A 16,160-nucleotide genomic window follows, 5' to 3' on the forward strand; every position below is an offset into this window, starting at 1 on the left:
GGGGCTGATTTTATAGGAGCCCTGATGGGGACATGTCATTGATAGGCTTGGAAGGCTGATGAATGGCCCCAAGTCAGATGGGGATGTGGCAAGGCCCAGAACATGCAGTTTACCCTTCAAATGGCCATAACTTAACATCCCTCCACAAAACAGACAAGAAAAAACAAACAACCCCAACGAAAAAAAAAAAAAAAAGAGGCTTAGATCTACGCAGTCCTAACACTGTGGCCTCCCCGTCTTCCATTATGGCATTTAATACGTTTTTATACACCCCCGAGCTCCGAATAAACATACATCTCTACACAACCACCACTCTTGCCTTTCCTTCTGGTTTTAACTCCCACTTCACATCCCTCACACACTTGTTGCCTGCATTTGTGCTGCTCCTCACTCCTCATTCAAACCCCCCAAAGCACTATTGTGGTAACTTTTCCAGAGCTGCGGCGCAACACACATCCATACATGATGAAACTGCACCAGTGTGAATGTTTTGGTGGAGTTCTCACCTCTTTTTTTTTGCAACCTTATTTTTGGTATGCCTCTGAGAAGAGGGAACGGTCACAAAGGGGGGGAAGTAAAAGTGCAAAACCCGAGGCTGGGAGGGCTCTGATGGAGTGCCTGAGAGCTGGAGAAGGGAAAGCTGTGATTAGAATATGAATGGAACCGCAGGAGAGGGGGAGAGGAGAGGGGAAAGAAGAGGGGAGAGGAGAAAGGCGGATTATGGCTGAATTACTCACCACACCATGGAGCGCAAAGAAGGACTTTCACTCGCAGTGCGCAGGCGTGGACACCACTGCTGACACTCAGCGACGGGTGACGGACACAGGGCCACGCTTAGTTAGGACAGAGGTAAGCATCAAATCGGGCTCAAACAGGAAGGAAAGAGCTGCTGGATTGGGTGAAAGTTCAGGGAAATCTTCATTTTTGACTCAACTCTCAAAGCTCTAGATGCTGGCCACGCAAAGTCAGGACTTCAGAGGAGGACCTAATTAATTTCAGCCTAATTTCAATGGCTCTCACTCATTTTTTCCCAGCCTAGTGACTGTTATCTGCTTATTAGTGCCTCGTAAAATAGGACAGGTGCAGCAACTAAAAAGAGCCCTTTTCCACCCATCCCATTCTCACACACTCTGCCCGCACAAACGGATGTGCTCTGCTTTGTTTAGTGAAAAGGCCCCAATAGAGTTGTGTGTGCACGTGGGAGTAGGGGGTATGTGGTTACGCCACATACGACAAGTTGGTGGCATTAGGGCTTCACTTTAAAGAGGAAATCATATGACTTAAAGCTGCTCTCTCCCTGGTAACGTCAACAAAGCTGCTGCATCGAGCATCCAGCTGTCCACTCCTATTGAATTCAAACAGGAGACATCCTGCTCTCTCTACCGAGAGACTTCAGCCACTCGTGTTTTTGATTGTGATCAAACAAAATTAATCTTCCAAAAATCAGTTAAAAATGTAAAAAAAAATTAACTGTACACTGCTGATTATATATAATAATAAAAAGATACTTATTGTTCCATGAGATGAATTCTAGAACATTTGAATGCTTATTTTCTGTGCGTGTATCAGCTGCATAAAGATGCACTGATATCAGAGCACAAACTATTTGCTCTTTCTACGAAAAGGCTTTAAATCATCAGGATTTCTGCATTGATAACTATAAAACTGTGCTCTGATTCTCATTTACACGTTTAACTAACACAAACATCAGCTGATGCTTTGTGAGTAATCACTATTCACACCTGTAAATTCTAAAAGGTTAATACATGTCTTAAAATTGTACTTTAACTCCTTCCCAAATGAAAAAAGACTTGACAACGTCCCGTTTTCACACCTCAGTATAAATGCACAAAGTGTTAAATGCACACTATTTTGTTTTCATTACTTCTTGGGTTAAATTCATAACAAAAACATTATTTACAGTGATGCAGTGCATTCACTTTTATTTCAGGCATCTCTGTTTTATTACAGATTCTTTATGATTTGACAGGACGGTGGTCACCACTTGCAGAAAACAGCCCTTTCTTTATCTTTAAAGCAACACTGGGTAAGGGTGTTTGTGTATAGTATAAAATGTTACTGGCGTTGTATATGACGTTGTATTTTTTGTTGTTGCATTTTTAATGTGTTTTGAGTTTGCATGGCCGCCACCTGGGCAGGTAATTCTCAGACTCAGTACGATTCCCACAGAGCAACTTTATAATAACATTATTATTATTACTTTGAATTTTCTAAGGAGTTTTTAAATTGTGTTTTTCATTTTAATCCAGTTTAGTTTGATTTCGTTTCCTGAGCGGGTTTGCTCATTTCAGTTCAGATTTTATTGTTTACAACTAAAAATAAGCAGTTATTAAAAATTATTTTCAGGGTAGTTTTTGTCCTAAGTATCGTATTTATGACATATACCAGAGGTAAGATTTACGGAAAAAAAAGTCTCACAGTGTTGTAGACATCTGAAGCCTCAATAAATACATCCATCAAAGTCTCATCAGACAAGCTGTGAGAATAAGTCTCACAAAACTAACAAATACAAAATTGTCATCTAAATTTGTTGTTTTGGGGGGTTTTTTTCAGTTAATCTCCCAATTTCACAACATTGTTCCATTAAAGTTTTGAAAAACAAATAACTAATTTTTTTTATTTTAGGTAACCAAAATGTTTTCACATCTAGTTTTAGTTAATTCCTAGTTAATTAATTTTAAAGTTAAGGCAGGTTAAAGCATAATACAACAGAATTTGTTAATTCAGGTAATAAAAAACAATGGCCCCCTTACACACACACATCATGTGTTCACGGTGCAGGCTGCATGAAAACGCTGGGGCAGGTTACACTGGTTAATTTGCAGTAAGTGACAAAGTTTACAGCCATACAGGACACTGATCGTGGGTAACAAAGATCAGTTTATATTTAAGGTGACGATACTGATTAGATTCACTCACTTAATTCTACCATTTAGCTTTATAGTGTCCTTGGGTTGGATATCTGGCATGTAGCTGCACGCACCTGCTTTTATCTTTTTGAATTTAAGTGATTAAATCAGCAGTGAAGAGTGAATCTACTGAAAAGAAGTTATTATGGGACCTCTTTGACTCTAGGGTATGTTTTCTTCACACTGCACTGCTACAGCCGATCTCAAAGTTTCCAGCTTCAAAATCCTACTTAACATTTATTAGACAGGAGAAAAGCAGACAGAAAAAAAAAGTGGGGAAATATGACCCAGGTCAGGATGTTCAAAAGATCTTGCGGTCAAAACATGTTTCAGGACAAACAATTTAAAGTTGGTGACATCCTGGAGATTTTGCCCTCAAAGGGCAACCTTTTGATATTTGTAATGAAAGAAGTCAAAGTTTAAGAAAAAACATCAACTTATTTATTATGTACACAAACAGAGAAAGAATAAACATTAAAAAAAAAAGAAACAGGAAAAAAGTCTTCAGATTTTAAACAACAACAAAAATAGTCCTGTTTCAGCTTCTTTCTGCTTGTTTGTCGCTCGATCAAACATTCACAAATCAACTTATAACTCTCGCTCTAAACCTGTGACTCACACGTCCCGTCTCTGTCCTGCTCACTCATTGTAGCGCGACAGCTTGAGTCGAGGGATGATATTCATGGACTGCAGCTCCTGGAAGAGGAGTTTGCAGGCATAGGGGATACGCAGGGAGGAGACGTGGCAGGACGACTTACAGTAATGACACCTGAAACACGGAAACAGAACAGACGTTTATGGACCACCCGGATTACACAGCTACCAAGCTTTTTTATTCACTTTGTAAACTAAAATATTTCCCCTTCTTTCAGTTCGTATCAATGTGCACCAGATCTTGTGATGCCCCCTAACATGTTTCACCAGCAGAAACAGCTTACCACCCAGAGTATCCCAACAGCCCGCACTGCCCACACACGTCCACCTCGAAAGCGTCGCTGGAAATCATGAGGCGCTCCAGGAGCAACATGCTCGCTCCGTAGCCGATCAGACAGTCACGTTCCATCTCACCCAAACGCAGACCTCCATCTCTGGAGCGACCCTCCGTGGGCTGCCTGTTATCAGGACAGGTGGATACGGAGAATTTAATTCAACACTTATAGGCACTAATCGAATCTCAACGTCACCACAGATGAGAAACTACCTGGTGAGAACGGCTCTGGGGCCTCGGGCTCTGGCGTGCATCTTGTCAAGAACCATGTGCTTCAGTTTCTGGTAATACACAGGTCCAAAGTAGATATAAGCCTCCAGAGGTTCTCTGAGGGAAAAGCAGGGGTCAGGAATTGTGTGCACATCAGGCTAACACATACATTACATAAGCATATAAAATCTATCATTTTTTGTAATAAAATAGTGGATAAACAAAGCATGAGATGATTCCAACAAAAATCTGCCTTCTTTTTGGACTGCTGGTCCATAAATTTGAATAAAGAAATACTAACGATGAAAGATTTGTACACGTGATCCTTGCCTTCAGACGGCAGATTTTACACAGAAATTAAATGTACTGTTTGTATACAGCTGGTGCCGGATGGACAGGCACTAACGAGGCCACTATGACAATATGCAATTTCTGCATAATGAAAACATTCAAGCTACTGTTTAAGAACTAATACTGTGGTGATAAAATGTTAACATCACTCTGAGAAATTTTTCACAGCATTAAGAGAAATAAGACTTATAAACAGTCATGAGTAGCAATGCAAACACTTGTGTAGCAGCATTGTGTTGTGTGTGGTTATTAACCTAAAACATCCTCTATTAATTACCCAGTGATGCCTGAAGTGACGTAGTCTTTGCCCTGGTAGTTGTATCCATAACGGATGAGATCCTCACACACATCCTTCACCTTGCTGCCTCCGAAGGCTGTGCCATAGTGGAAGCGCCCATCCAGGACCCCCGCCTTCCCAGCCAGGAGTTCAATCAACTTTCCCACCTGACGAAGTTCAGGAAAAGAACAGCAGCTCTGTTCATTACACAAATCTTTTTGTGCTTTACATCCTCTCCTGGCACTAAATGTGTATATTAAGGGTGAGATTAGATTACACATGTACTCCTCAGGGTTGGTGACAGCAGTCCAAGGATGGCTGAGTTCAACAATTCCACTAAGATCGCACTCAGAGGACCCCTGACCCCGACACACAAAGGGAAACACCTACTCTCATATCACTCCCAGGCCACAGAAACATCCTCTGGAGCCAAGCATTTCTGAGCCTTTTCCATGGAAACCAGAGTGAGCAGCAGTAAAGATCATTCAGGTTTTTACAGTGTATGAAACCGAGCCAAGTCTCATGTCATTCACATTCATCACCATCCTACAGTTCACATGTACTGGCCACGTTTGATAAAACTTCCACACACACCGCTACAGGCGGTGGCCTCACTGGCAGCTGTCTCCGCAGCAACAAATATCTGTTTGTGAACAGTGAGATTGCTGCTTAACGGCGTCAATGGACGTGTGCTCTGGAAGCCAATGATAACCCAGAGAGAAGAGGAGTGGGGATAATGAGGGTTTTGTCTCAGGAGAGCCAGCACAAACTTATAAAGAGCGACAGCCACAGCATCTTAGGTGACTCAGACTCCAGTCGTAGCAAAAAGAACAAAAAAAAAAACAACCCACAAATAAAAACCGAAAGCACGTCCTCAAATTAGACGGCAAATAACCAGCTTTTCAACAAGAGAAAAGAAAACTTAACCTCCCTGACAAATGTTACAACATCGGAGCAGAAATGACAAAGCCAGTGATGAATTAATAGCCCTAAAAATACCATGAATAATATATTATAAGTTCTAGCTCCAGCAAATGGGTTGATCATTAATGATTGGATCTTGCAAGATGTTTAAAGGTATCACTTTTTTGCCTTTGGGGTCTTTTAAAACTTTTGAGAAAATAATCGTTTAATCAACTGTTTAGCAAACGTATCATTATCTGCAGATTATATTTCACACCGTTTTCTGACATTATGGTTGTTTACTGTTTAATTTTTTAAATTTCTTCCCCTTTGGTTTATTTCTAAACAAAACAATGCAAAAAATGCAAAAAATACTTGGCACATGAATCAACAGAGAAAAATGTTGCAGAATTTCAGTTTCCACAGCTGTGAAGTGTCGCACCGTCATTCTGGAGGGATATCCATGAGGGTTCATGATGATATCTGGACAGATCCCTGTGTCACAGAACGGCATGTCCTCCTGTGGGACGATGAGGCCACAAACACCTGAAACACACAAACACACACACAAAAAACATTAATGCACACATATGGCAAAGAGAAAACCAATCAGCTTCCCACATGTGAGGATCCGAGGCTGTACTTTAACTTTACAGCAGTGTTAATTAGGGATGGGTATCGTTTAGGTTTTATCGATACCGGTGCCAAATCGGTACTTTTGAAACGGTGCCGGTGCTCAAACGGTGCTCAAACCGGTGCTTAAAGAATGGAGAACACAAAATTGGTCCAAAAACCTCTCATGTTCAGCTGTTTTTTTGTAAAAAGATAACAATGTTAGCCTTTTCTGCAGCTATGGGGCATATATGGTATCACTCTTGGCTGGAAGCAGTGCTTAAACAATGGAAAAAACACAAACTTTGTCCAAAAACCTCTCATGTTTAACTGTTTTCCACTTTTTCTTTGGTCATTTTAGCCTTTTTGGCCAGGGTGAAGGGAGTATCTGCCATCAAACAAGAAGACAGCCGCATGTAGCTATGATGATGTTTGCTAGTTCACCTTACATGCATTAATGTAATAACGTGGTTAGCCTACTCAACGTAAATTACACACGAACAACATTAAGCTACTCACGCAGAGAAGAACGGCTGCTGCTGCCATCATCATCCTCATCATTTCTGCTACACTGGCAGGGCTAGGGGCCAGGACTCTCCTCTTCGGGTTTTTGGGGGATGTTGCTAACTCCGGGTCCGATAACAGGCACACACCCGCAGTAGATGTGCTCGGTGTGAGGTCTCGCAGCAAGCTATCAAATACGGCGCATTTCTCGGCTTTTAAAAAAAACGCTATGCGTCGCCAGGTGTTTCATCGGATTCGAGGTGTTACCTCCTTTGCACAGTATCAGCTTAAAGCACTTGTTGCAGGCTGCTGAGTTTGCATATTTTGCTGTGAAGTACAGCCAGACTTTTGACCGCTTCGCCTTGGGCATTTTTAATCTGTAGCTCTGCTCTAAAAGAACGTACGTACCTGGCCCCGCCTACTATCCTCGGAAACGTAAAATGATTGGCTAGAAGTGTATCACAGCTCAGGAAAAAAAAAAGCACCGAAATGTGCGCTGCTTTTCGGTCTGGTTACTACCGTTTATGTCAGAACCGGTGCCATCGGTACCCATCCCTAGTGTTAACACATCACTTTGGCTGCACAGAATGTGTAATAGGCTTTTTATAATATTTTGAATAGAAAATGTTAAATAAAAATAAAAGTGATAAGTTTTAAAAGTAGGCTGCAGTTTTAATGTGGTTTTAAGGACAAAAAAATCTGACTTTCTGACCTAACTGCAAGCACCAGTTCAGCAAACTTAATAGTGTTTGTGCTGTGGGGGCTCTGTGTGGACCACTGGCAGAGCATGACATTTCCATACTCATGTGGACAGACAGGGACCTCTTTTGACTCGCATGATGTGGGGGGACAAGCACCCCTGGTAGCCAGGAGTTTAAGTGTGAGTGCAAATGTTTACTGAGGGGCCGAAGCACTCTTCCTTGGCCATGGTAAACAGATTGTAGGTCCATTTGCAAATGAAAAAACGAAGGAAAAAAGGAAAAAGGAGTGAAGTGAAGGAGAGCAGGAAGTGGAGAAAGGTGCTTAGCTGGACAGGGAGACTGGGATTACACACCCATGATTTTCAGTTCAAGTCAGAGGAAGTGGAGGGGATCAACTCGAGAGGAGAAAACGAATCAGTGCACGTGGGAAAAATTCACTATTAGCCGACCAGTCAGCGACGCAGCTGACTGCTGATGCCTTACAGGATGTTGCAACAGGATGTTGACTAGGAACAAGTACGGCGATTAACAGGAAAGTCATCCAACGGCAGGAAGAAGGTGAAAAGAAAAGAGAAAAGGCGGGTAAGGCAGGGCCAGAAGAAAGTATAAAGAGAGAAAAGGCATTAAGAAAAAGGCTGATTATCAGGTTAAAAGTACTCCAAAAGAGGAGTGAGAGGAGGAAGAATGAAGTTGGAAAACGGTGGAAAGCACCACAGAGACACTACCAACAGCAGACATCCTTGGGTGTTGTTTGTTTTGTGTGAAAGTAAATGATAAAAGAGGCATGAAATCAGCAGAGAAAGGCAAGACAACAGCAAGGGTCCAGAGCCCTCCATCACAGCTCATACAGCTCCACAGTGGCGGCTCACACAATAGGCCCCTACTACTAACAGCCCGTCCGCCGCCTCCCCCACCTACACAGCTGTGTATGTGTGTGTGACCGGTAAATAATTAACTTATTCTGCTCTGCTGACCAGGACTTATGAGAGTAGTCATGAGAAGCTGGGAGATCCATCACTGCAGCCAAATTCACTTCTAATTAAACACTTTTATATATTGATGAAGAAATAATGAGTTTGTTCCTTTCAAATTACTCATCAGAGACGAAATAAATGGTTGTTTTTACAGAGAGATGACCACAGTGAAGCAAAAATGTAGATAAAAAGGTTTACTTTTCCTCTTTGAGGCAATTGTGATTAAAACTAGCTCCACATCAGCTGCACATCTGGGTGTCTCCATCCAAAACTCCTCCAGCTAACCCCACACTGACCTCTCTCCTTGTCACTATCTGAGACAGAAGACATTGTCCCATCCTGAGCTGACCGCCCAGTGCCCACCATGTTAATGAAGAGAGTAAATTATGCATGGCGCCAGTTAGCTTTTTGATTAAAACATCATACTAGCCCTCTATAGGGGAGGCGCTGCAAAACAATAGAGGCTATAAACACTTTTTTCCCCCCAGAATACTGCTGGGGTGTAATAAATTTGCATAGTCTGGCACAGGACAAAGAGCCAATTAATTGAAAAGGCTCTTGAAAGATGAGAACAGGGGGGCAGTGACAGAACAGCAGCTAGTGGGACTTGACTCAACAAATGCTCAAGCACAGTGGAAGATTTTCCTCTTTTTGTCCAGGCATTTACAAATCTCTCGCAACAGGTTGAAAACCCTAACCCTCTGTACTCTCCCTCCAGCTTTGAGCTCAAAATCTTTAGGCTCTGGTCTCACAGAGCAGGCATTGTGGCTGTCATGGGGTCGGCACCTTTCTGTCCGTGTCGACTGCTGAATTTGTCGCCTATTTCAGGTCTCCTGGTCTGCCTCAGGAGGATCTTGATGAGGAAGGCGTCTTCAGCATTGGACGAGATCAAGACCTTTTCGATGTACGAGTCCGTTGACCCCTTATAACTGAAAACAAGAGAATTCAAACTGAGTCCCGTTTTTCCCTCTACATAGATGTAAGAGCTGAAAAAAAAAAATAGTTCCACAGTGATGTGTGTGGGCGTGGTGCTGGGAGCTGACTCACCTGATGGGCACGTCTCTGTACTGGGGCTGGCCTGGCTGGGTACTGCCCTCCAGTGGTGTCTGCGTGACAGTCGGCATAGATTTGTTCACCAGCACCTGCTTGTTCTCCACTCTCTCACCTGAAGCACACAAAACACATCAAAGAGTCTTAAACAGACTGGCCTACATAGACTAAAGGCCATTAAGTTCTCTTTAACTTGTGCTAACGTCAAATCTTTGACCAAAAGCAAAAGAACGAAAACAAATAAGTTTGTTTTCAGACTTATTTGAGCTCACACATGTGGGCTCTCAATTTAAAACTGTATTTAACACAGTTTTAAATTGCTTGTTACCTGTTTTGTTTTTGCTAGCTTTGTTTACATCTGCTTTCTTCAAAAATGTCTCTACTGTTCTGGTAATGACTTTGAATCGCTACTAAAACCATAAACTGTATATGAAAGATAGAAACAAGCTCTTTGATGTCCATGCCCCCCCAAGGTTTGTGGTCTCCTGCGCTATTTTTTTTAAACTAAATATGATGAACGAAGAGTGGATCCGACTGAGAAGCGATCCGCACGCTAGAGCCCGACCGATACTGGAATTGATACTGAAATTTGCAGACTTAAAAATCAGATATATCGGACGATTTTTTTTTTAATGCACATGAAAGAAAAACATTTGCCTCATACTTGTTATGTGCAGTAACTTATGTGTCCTTACCAACATAATGTTACAATGCAGGTTTAAAAATAAGTTTGTTTTACTTATTCATTATCCATCTGACTCTGCTCAGATCAACTGGCTGTTTTGTTTGTAGCATGTTGCCAACAGGGAAGTAGCATAGTACCCTCTAGTGGACAAACTATGCAAAGTCAACACCGATAACATGGTTGAAGGGTGTTTTTTTCCTGTTTCTTCTTTACTTTTAATTTATTGCCTAACAAATGAAAATTACTATATCAGCAAATAGGAGCTTTATATAAGTTGGGCTCTGTTGCTAATACAGGATATACAAACAAAAATCAACTTTTTGAATCTTAAATATTATTTTCATAATAAAAGCAGTAAGTCACAGGATGCTTTTAAAGGGGTCTGCCACATGAGGTACAAATGATTAATTGAAAATAAGTTTCTGTACACCCACCTTTACATAATAACGAAACAAAAGCAGATGCAACAGATTTACATTACAAAACAAACGTCAGTTACTTACAACATTTTTCAGCATGTTTATAATGTCACCAGACAACAGGACCTTCGTTTCTTTTAACTCGTCTCTACAATTCTTTTGTAACTGCTTTGATACTTTGCTTATACCGAGGCTTACAATGCATCTCATGGCTGCAGGCCGGCTATAAGCTCTGGACAGCTTCAGCTTTAGGCACTTTCTCTTTGTTAACTCCTTTAAAATGTCCATATTGAGCTTGGTGAGGGTGATTTAGGTGCCAGATTTGGTTTGTTGTAAAAAACGATTTTGTGGTGGTTCCACCAGGATTTACTCTGGGAACTGTGTGTTCACTCACAGTGAAGAGCTCAATAATGGCCACGGCGAGTGTGTGAGCAACTATTTGCCTGCGCTACTGTGCATGCATGAAATGGACTGGCTTGTAATCAGGCATACATGAGATGCCTGATTAATCCACACTTGTACTGTATGATCCTATTTTCTTCTTCTTCTTCTTCATACTAATAATATTGATGACACATTTCTAACTGTTCCAATTGATGAAAAACTATGGAGATATGTAAGAAGTGGTGTGTGTGTAAATATTGCAAAATAGGCTTCACTTCTCTCTGAGTGAAACATCAGTAAAAACAAACTCCTGACCACTATTAATGACACAGATAATGCTCATAAAATGAATGCCACAGAAGAGGCTGTTAAGGAGCAGCGAACCATGCTGGATTTGCTCCAGTCCTGCTGGTACTCACCAGGGGAGCAGATACCATCAGCATCCAGGATGCTGTGCCTCCAGATGGGTTTTCGTGTTGCAGCATCCAACATGGGGCCCATCACCTTGTCAAAAGTCTGATTGGTGTAACGCCGCAGTATGCATTTTGTATTTTTGTAGACAAGGCACCGTCCAAATCCTGTTTGGAGACACATTTACTGTTACATTAGATTTTCTACCTCCTATTCTGGTATTTTGTTGCTTAAAAACGACTATGCAATTCTTTAAGTTGGACAGATCTCACACCTCTGTCCAGTGAGGCTTTGTTGAGGACCAGAGCGTCCTCAATATCATAGCCACTGTAGCTCATCACAGCCACGGTGGCGTTCTGACCAGCCGGCAGCTTCTCAAAATCAATCAGCTCAATGGTTTTTGTTTTGACCATCGGCCTTTGAGGATAGGCCAGCAGGTACATCAGGGTGTCGATGCGGTTTCTCTGGTTGTAGCCGATAGTCCCTGGAGAGAAGAATCACGAATTTTAAAAAAAAGAACTGAATTTTTAATAAAAACTTATATGTAACTCACTGTGTGTCTGTAATCTAGTAATTTAGGGCATCTATAAGAAAATATATAAAATTATCAATAAATCCATTTTTAGAGGATTATAGGTGTTACTTCCTCCTGATTAGACCTCTCTTATATTATGGCCTGAAGTCTGGCCTCCGTGTGGTTTTGACACTTGTCAGATGATACTGCTTCACAATTAAACTGCGTGTGATAACAGGGCCGGGCCACACAGCCAGATTTGCACATGTATGAGAGCCGTCCATACAAAATAGACAAGGCAGAGAATATTGGGCCAAATATAGTTCCAGTCAGTGTTTTTGTAAAGACTGGGAGGGCGGGGAGGAAGGAACGGATGAAGGTAAAGTGGAGGGGTGGGGGCGACCGCAGTCCTTACGAATGTTAGCAGGGCCGTTTGGGGAAGTTCTGGTTACCAAGGAGCTCCGGGTGCACACTCAGTGGTCTTTTGCAGCTGAGCACACTGACCCCCCGAGCACAGCCAGAGCAGACACAATGAATTGCTAATGACACTCTGGGTGACTGGCAGGGAAAGGGCCTCTGCACACACAGCACAAAAGAAAACCTACGCAAGCTCCCCATGTTTGATGTTCATGCTCACACACTCACACACACACACATGAGACACTTAATCACACGTACAAATGCATTCTGACAAGAAGTGGTGCAGGAGTGGAGTTTTGGGGGAGACGAACCAGCAGGCCGCTTGTATCTATACCATTTGTTATTCTAATGCCCTTTTGTATGATTTTAACTTGTGCAAATAAAAGTGCAAACTCTGAACCGGCAGATTTAGGAGGCTTAGGAACACTGTTCATGTGTTCATGTAAGATTAAATTACTGTAAGAGGCCGTGTTTGTGTGTGCACATGCAGCTGTGGGGAGGATGTTTGAGAAAGGATTCGAGATCCTTGCAGTTTGATGACCTGTGTGCTAGCTGCTCAGCCCACTCTTACCCATTGCCTGCTTGCCCATAGCACACTGGTATGTGTTCCTGGGTGACTGGTTGTGGTGGGGGTAGGGAATGAGTCCGGCACACACCCCGAGCAGTGTGAAGGGCTCGATCTCCAAGTGTGTTGTGTCTCTAGAGAGGTTTAAAAAAAACCCCAAAAAAACAGGTATAACTTACTTGACATAAACCTGAATGATCTTTTCATTTTACTGATATCAGCTTATCATGTGCCACTTACTTGTTAATCATGTATTCATAAAGGGCGATCTGACAGTCGTTCTCCTCGTTGACATCCAGATACTCCACCAGGCCTTCATGTAGGAAATCCTCAAAAGTTCTGAAGTAAATAAAGTACAGAAACTATTAATAAAAATCTACTGTTTGGGAAGTGCCTGTATGGTGTGATTGTGGTGTGAGGATACACTCATAATTTCACAAATATGCACGATACTAACCAATGGCTTTTGTTTTTCAAGCAGTTGTATAATTGATGTTTATTAAGTTAGCAAATAAGCCAAAGTGGCGAGTTTAAAAAACAAAACAGTAACTTAAAGAGCTGCTTCTCTAATAACAGCAGTCACTCTCTGCACTCCTACCCTCACCTGTAGCCCTGAGACAGGTCTTCGATGTGCTTGTTTTTCACCATTGGAACTCCCTTCTTTACGATGATGTATGGTCTGCAGAGGGAAACACAACAAAACAAAGCTGTGTGAAAAACATTCTTACAACTAAAGAACTCAAGGTTACGTTAAGCAAACACACTGGTGTGTAACGATCTTCAGCAAACATTTATTTCCACATTATGCTATTTTTTCAAAACTTCCGCACCTGCAGAGTCGTCCTCCATCAGATGAGATGTAGACGCAGCGGTCGCTCAGGTTTGTGGAGATGGACACAAACTCATTGATGAAACCCGCCCTGCGCATCAACCTGAAAGTGTTGATCAGCTTCTGATGGTCTCGGATCACACCGAGGATGTTACCTGTGGACATGATACAGATAAAGAGGATAGACATTAAATATTAAACATATTTTTGGGTTAGAAGACTGATGTGCTGAGCTAAACACATTCTGACTTTGCGTATTCAGTAATCTCTAAGAGCAACCAAACAATTGTTACGCAATTGTGATACAGCACGCCAAAACAGGCTAAGACCAATTTTTTTAATTTATTGATGTTACAAAACGCTTTGATAAGAAGAACACATTATATTGATCTTCCTTTGATTATTTTATGTGACTTTTTCACTTCATTATTTCAAATTCATGTCACAGTCACTTGTAGCACGTTTGTTAATGTTGAAAACATCTGATGGATCACAATGCATACAACACTATTGTCACAGCGTAGAGACAGAAAAGTTGCCAGCATCATTGAGGAGCTACATTTCACTCTCTGACGAGCCAGGTAGCGTCTGTAGGTGTGTGGCTGTGATGAGTGAAGGTTTTCCCCTCACAGCAGAGATGTTTGCTGGATGTAAACCCACTAAAAAGAGTGCACTGTGAAATGTAGTTTATCCATTAGAGACTGTTCAATAACAACATCTTTTGACATAGTTTTGACAGATATTGCAGTTCACATTAGGGACAGTAGGATTGTTCTTGATTGCATCACTGCTTGGTTGTTTGTGTGTGAAGCTGTTTAACCTGCTGCATCACATTTGTTTAACATTTAGAGTTCACATTAATAAACACATGGATTTTGCTTATCCAATAATTTACCAGTTGTTTTCTCAGTTAGTCAAATTATCAGTAAAATGCCAAAGAATAGTAAACCATATAACAATGGCCACAGTACAATAAACACCTGTCTGAAGCTCATACATTATCTGTTTACCATTATACAAGAAACATGGACACATTTGACATCTAAGAGGCTAAAACAGGACATTTATGGGATTTTTCCACAAAAAAGCCACGACAAATTATTCGTCAGCTGATTTTGGTTAAAATTCAAACTTTAAATGCAAAGAAGGAGTGAAGGTGGCATTTGTAAGACACCGCAGCTTACTCTGGAAGAAACGGAGCTCTAACTGCCTGTAGGGGTGTGTTCATATCAAGTCTGACAGACAAATGACTGGAGAACAGAGGAGACACTGTGCTCTGCCTCTGTGTGAGGGCACATTTGCACTGAACACACTCTGAAGGGCTTTGACACCTGCTGCTACCAACTAATTAAATGGTATGGCAGCTAATATAATTTGACAGTTATCAGTGGCGAGACAAACATATACAGTAATTAAGGGGCCAAGTTTTGACTCAAGAATAATACCTACTGCTGTCGTGAAATGAATGAATTATCAGCCTCACAGTGAAATGCAAAATTACCTTCTGTAAACTAAACAGAATATTTTTCCCTTCATGTTCATAAGCAACACATTCAAAACAGGGAGGATTAAGACTTTCTTTTCAAACGATCTAAAGCAAAAGCCTCCGGTGTTAATTCTCTCTGTGTTTATTTATTAATTAGGCTCCACTGCGGAGGAGGAGGTTTACCATTGAGGAAGACGAGAAACACGCTCGGGTAGGAGAGCTCCTCTCCACACAACAGGTTCACATCTTCCACCCCGAGGTTGAAGGCCAGCTTGATGATGGGACCGTCCTCCATGTCGGTGGTGATGTGCGTCATCAGAGCCAAGTTCTTCACCAGACCACAGGCCTACAGATACACATATATAATCCAATATTATCCTTGTGGAAATGCATAAAAACACAGAGACAAGAGTTTTTCTAAGAGTCTCAGTGTCAGTAACCTCCCCTCCAATCCCCATTTAGAGGTAGATCATTGTCTAACCATCACAGAGAGTGTTATAACATGAGAATAACTCATTAAAGTGAGAAAGAAATTGCTGACCATGATTCCTATATATAGCAGTACATGTGCCACAGCATATTAGCCTTTGAGAAACCTCCTGGGCCATCAGGTGTGGCTGCCGCAGCACACTCACCTCGCCCTCAGGAGTGTCAGATGGACACAGCATTCCCCACTGTGACGGCTGCAGGGAGCGCGGTCCGCTGACTTTCCTCGTCTTCTCAAACTGGGAGGAGATCCTGGTCATCATGCCGAGAGCTGAAATGTAGGAGAGACGAGACAGGACCTGGGTGACTCCCTGACGGTCCATCTTGAATCTCTTCAGAGACCAGTTACCCTGTTGCAAGAAAACATCAACACCAATAATTACATACTGCATAGTAGGGCTGCCACGATTTGTCGACTAGTCACGATTACGTCGACTATCAAAATCGTCGACGACTGATCT

The 16,160-nt window shown here is 41.9% G+C and overlaps 1 protein-coding gene across 1 annotated transcript in view; it reads right to left on the bottom strand.

The window, feature by feature from the left end:
- Positions 1 to 191: 191 nt before the first annotated feature.
- The window catches only part of polr3b (polymerase (RNA) III (DNA directed) polypeptide B), a gene marked incomplete at its 5' end in the record, with an annotated part of 43,033 nt that continues 27,064 nt past the window's right edge, over positions 192 to 16,160 (bottom strand). Inside the window, 15 exon segments of the mRNA XM_005934211.3 lie at positions 192 to 3,699; positions 3,869 to 4,042; positions 4,132 to 4,245; positions 4,757 to 4,923; positions 6,102 to 6,205; positions 9,237 to 9,379; positions 9,498 to 9,615; positions 11,408 to 11,566; positions 11,674 to 11,883; positions 12,905 to 13,032; positions 13,139 to 13,237; positions 13,503 to 13,577; positions 13,729 to 13,882; positions 15,397 to 15,559; positions 15,849 to 16,049. Of these exon segments, the coding sequence (XP_005934273.2) occupies positions 3,570 to 3,699; positions 3,869 to 4,042; positions 4,132 to 4,245; positions 4,757 to 4,923; positions 6,102 to 6,205; positions 9,237 to 9,379; positions 9,498 to 9,615; positions 11,408 to 11,566; positions 11,674 to 11,883; positions 12,905 to 13,032; positions 13,139 to 13,237; positions 13,503 to 13,577; positions 13,729 to 13,882; positions 15,397 to 15,559; positions 15,849 to 16,049 (2,139 nt within the window).

Source organism: Haplochromis burtoni, unplaced genomic scaffold (assembly GCF_018398535.1).
Source record: "Haplochromis burtoni strain Fernald_Lab_line unplaced genomic scaffold, NCSU_Asbu1 Contig_179, whole genome shotgun sequence".
Taxonomy (NCBI): Eukaryota; Metazoa; Chordata; class Actinopteri; order Cichliformes; family Cichlidae; genus Haplochromis; species Haplochromis burtoni.